The 4,174-nt window shown below is 52.3% G+C and overlaps 1 protein-coding gene across 1 annotated transcript; it reads left to right on the top strand.

The window, feature by feature from the left end:
• The first annotated feature begins 1,382 nt into the window (after positions 1-1,382).
• LOC127295486 (probable arabinosyltransferase ARAD1) lies at positions 1,383-3,902 on the top strand. Its single transcript, XM_051325444.2, has 2 exons — positions 1,383-2,303; positions 3,008-3,902. Exons 1-2 carry the CDS (start codon positions 1,509-1,511, stop codon positions 3,566-3,568), a joined length of 1,356 nt encoding a protein of 451 aa, XP_051181404.1. The 5' UTR covers positions 1,383-1,508; the 3' UTR covers positions 3,569-3,902.
• Positions 3,903-4,174: the final 272 nt, after the last annotated feature.

Below are 4,174 nucleotides of genomic sequence, written 5' to 3'. Positions count from 1 at the left end.
CAGAGTTCCACCTGCTAGAGCTAACCGAGGATGAGGCCATCGAGTGGGCCATGGCCCAGAGCAAGCTCAATGAGCTCTAGCCATGGGAGCCGCCAATAGTCATTGACCTCGGCGACGACGAATAGGCGGCCATGGAGCAAACCCTAATTAGCTAAGGTATTATCTTGGTCAGAGTTTACTTTGCTTATTGCAAATAAAAGTTTTTTATGGAGCTTTTTTCCTTAGGGTCCATGGTCACTTTTTTTTAATAATAAAGCATTTGTGTCAGGCCGCCAGGCAGCCCACGTCCCAAACTGACAAGCACTCTTTTTTATCCTCGTTCCGATCTAAATAGATCGAAATGGTTAGAGCATCTCCACTCGCCCTCCCAATAGCCCCAATACGAAAATAGGGGCGCCGGCGCCAAATTACTCCCCCAGCCGTGCACCTCATAATTGTTTTCGCGTCAGCGCGGCGCGTATTTTCATCCGGCGCCCCCAGGCCGAACCCAATCCGGTATGTGGCCATCTAGGGCGCCGGATGGCGCTAAAAGCAAGCGTGGGCCAGCTCTGTCAGCGAGTCAGTGTTAGTTTCCCCTAAAATCATTAACTTTCCCGCCATCCTTGGCGTCATACCACACCGTTCCCCTTCTCTCTTGGCCAGTTCCCGCCATGGAGAGGCAGGACATCAAGCTCGATCATGGAGAGGCAAGACATCAAGCTCGGCCTGATCAAGGCCAACATCATCGCCAAGAAGAGGAAGGAGGATCTGGCGATCCTGCTCGTCGACACCAGCGGCATGGAGGACGACGTCAAGGCGTGATGCCCACCATGTTCCCCGATTCCCCGGTTGAGGAAATTGCTTGATTCCCGCGTTGCCAGCCGGCATGCGTGCCCTTTGGTTCGTTAGACATTTCTATGTCGCGATTTGTGACGATGTGTTCGTCGAGACTTACCATTTTGCGACGATGAGTTTCGTCGAGACAATGATCCTATGGGCGCGAAATCTGATCGGCCTATGTTTTTAAGTTTCGAATTTGGGGGCAGGCGGGGGTGCGGCTGGACGTCGGTGCCCCCCTATTTAGGGGTTACGCGCTGGCACCCTCCCATACGGTGAGACGTCGAACGTCGTATGGGGACGAGTGGAGATACTCTTACTTTGGACAGCTGGAGATGCCCATCTACGCCCACAGTAAAAAAAAAAATGAAGGCGGGATTCTATTTTAGATCCCTTACACATGGCCTTTGCGAATCAGTATATTTCCAAGGTCGTCGAGGAAAGCGGCAAAAGGGCAGCGAGAGCAAAAGGGTGGAAGTGTGTGCGTCCTTGCGTGGATCTGGAAAGAAAGAAAGAAGAAGCCGTTCCCCGTCGACTCCCCCCAGATCCGACCCCCTCGATCGCCTAGCCCCACGCACCCGAGGCACCACACCGCGGCCGCCCACGTATCCCCACTCCCTCAGATCCGAGCGCCATGGCCGCCCACCCCCACCACGCCGCCCCGCATTGCCACGCCCACCGCTAGCGCCGCCATGGCCGCCTCCGCCTCCTACCGGAGCCCGCTCCTCTGCTTCTTCTCCCTCGCCGCCGCGCTCTTCTTCGCCTCCTGGTACCTTCTCCTCGACTCCGCCGCCGCGCCCTCCACCCACCGCCACCCGCCGCTCCGCTCCCCCACCCCCGCCACCAAATGCGACCCAGCCAAGGCCCTCCTCCGGGTCTACATGTACGACCTGCCCCCCGAGTTCCACTTCGGCCTGCTCAACCCCACCACCACCACCGCCACCACCACCACCACCACCGCCCCATGGCCCTCCCTCCTCACGCCCCACGGCGTGCCCAACTACCCCGGCGGGCTCAACCTGCAGCACAGCATCGAGTACTGGCTCACGCTCGACCTGCTCGCCTCCGAGCAGGGCGCGCCCACGCCGTGCACCGCCGCGCGGGTGCGCGACCCCGCCAAAGCCGACGTCGTCCTCGTGCCCTTCTTCGCCTCCCTCAGCTTCAACCGCCACGCCAGCGAGGACCGCGCGCTGCAGCGGCGGCTCCTCGACTTCCTCGCCGCGCGCCCCGAGTGGCGCAGGTCCGGCGGCAGGGACCACGTCGTGCTCGCGCACCACCCCAACGGGATGCTCCACGCGCGCTACAGGCTCTGGCCCTGCGTATTCGTGCTCTGCGACTTCGGGAGGTACCCGCACAGCGTCGCCAACGTCCACAAGGACGTCGTCGCGCCGTACCTGCACATGGTCGACAACTTCTTCAATGACACCGCCGGATACAACGACCGACCGACGCTGCTCTACTTTCAAGGCGCCATCTACAGGAAGGATGTGAGTACCCCCTACCCTCTCATTGGAGTAACTCGCTTGCTGTAGCCGATGCAGAAATACTATCAAAGTCGTGGTGGGATTACTCAACTTCTAATTAAATAACGTGACCATAGTTAAATAATTCATTTGCATGTCTTCTTCCCCTATATAGATTTGAGAATGTTTGACGTCTACTTCACTACTCATTTAACAACTCAGTCCTATGCTTGCACGATCTTCCTCTGGACACCATCCGTGGCACTTGCTTTGAACTGCATTGGAATGTCGTTGTTGCATAATCAATGCCATTGGCTTTTCCTCGTTCCCTAATCCAGCTCACTTTGGTCAATTGCTTTGTTCGTTCAATTTGGTAGGTAATCATTTCTTCCATTAGTGTTATCTGTGTATTTATAAGCCCAGTTATGAGTACTTAAGTAGTTCTTCAATCCATAAGGTTAACAATCATATTCGTATCTGTAATCATGTCGCCCTCACACATTTGGGGTGGCAGCAGGCAGTGTACAGTAGTTCTACAATCCATAAGGTTAACAATCATATTCGTATCTGTAATCATGTCGCCCTCACACATTAATGTGGTCGCTTAGTAAGCAATAGTATCTAGTAATTATTGACCGTCTGAAAATTGAGGTCCTCAGAATGGATGAATTATGTCAAATATGGATGGTTTACATGGTTGATAATCTTCTGACTATTCAATGTTGCAGGGTGGTTTCATCCGGCAGGAACTGTATTACCTTCTCAAAGATGAGAAAGACGTGCATTTCTCATTTGGGAGTGTGGCCGGAAATGGGATCGAGCAATCGACACGGGGGATGCGGGCGTCCAAATTCTGCCTCAACATTGCAGGGGACACACCGTCCTCAAACCGCCTGTTCGATTCCATAGTCAGCCACTGTGTGCCCATCATCATCAGTGATGAGATTGAGCTACCGTTTGAAGATGTCATTGACTACTCCAAGTTCTGCATCATAGTGCGCGGCGCAGATGCAGTCAAGAAGGACTTTCTGATAAACCTGATTAAAGGAATAAGTCAAGAGGAGTGGACAAGCATGTGGAACAAACTCAAGGAGGTCGAACGGCACTTTGAATACCAGTACCCATCTCAGCCTGACGATGCTGTCCAGATGATCTGGAAGACCATAGCTCGAAAGGTTCCCTCAATTCGGTTGAAGATTAACAGATTACGAAGATTTTCTCGATTTGATGCTAACAAAACAAATGAATCACCAGCAAGATCTTCATGGCTACAAAACCAAGCTCGTTGATTTTAGAGCAACAAACTTTTCCCAGCAGGTAGTTCTGATAATGAAGGCTGAGACTGAACCACAAGCCGGGAGCAACAGCTACAAGGGATAAATGGAGTAAAGTACAGCTGATACGGTTTATGACCATCACAATATTATAGATCCGAGGGCCTTCATTTTGTTCTCCGCTTTTCTGCGGAAATGTGATCAACTGTCTAGATTAGGGTTAGGAACAATAACATTTTGTATCAGATTAGGAGCAGTGGCGTGATTACTGATCACTTCCACTGAAGTCTTATACTTACTTTACAGGTAACTCAGCATTCTGAGAGCAAAATTTTGTGGTTCCTTGCTAGATTCTACCAATGTGGTCCATGGGGAGCAGTCATTGCTAGATTCTACAAAGGCAAATACCGTCCTCCCACTCAAGGGAGCAGTCATTGCTGCAGATGTAAGGGTAAGTGGCTAGGTGCAGTCAAGTTGAGTTGCCTCTTGTCTTTAGGGGAGCAGCAAGCAGGAGTACTACTGACTGGCCTTTCAGCTGACACTGACGGGCGTGTGTTTAGAATTAGGACAATTTGGTCGATATCAAGATGCCTTGAATGAGGTTGTTGATATCAAGATGCC

The sequence above is a fragment of the Lolium perenne genome, chromosome 4 (genome assembly GCF_019359855.2).
Source record: "Lolium perenne isolate Kyuss_39 chromosome 4, Kyuss_2.0, whole genome shotgun sequence".
NCBI classification, from domain to species: domain Eukaryota; kingdom Viridiplantae; phylum Streptophyta; class Magnoliopsida; order Poales; family Poaceae; genus Lolium; species Lolium perenne.
This window is presented reverse-complemented; position numbering and strand designations above follow the sequence as displayed.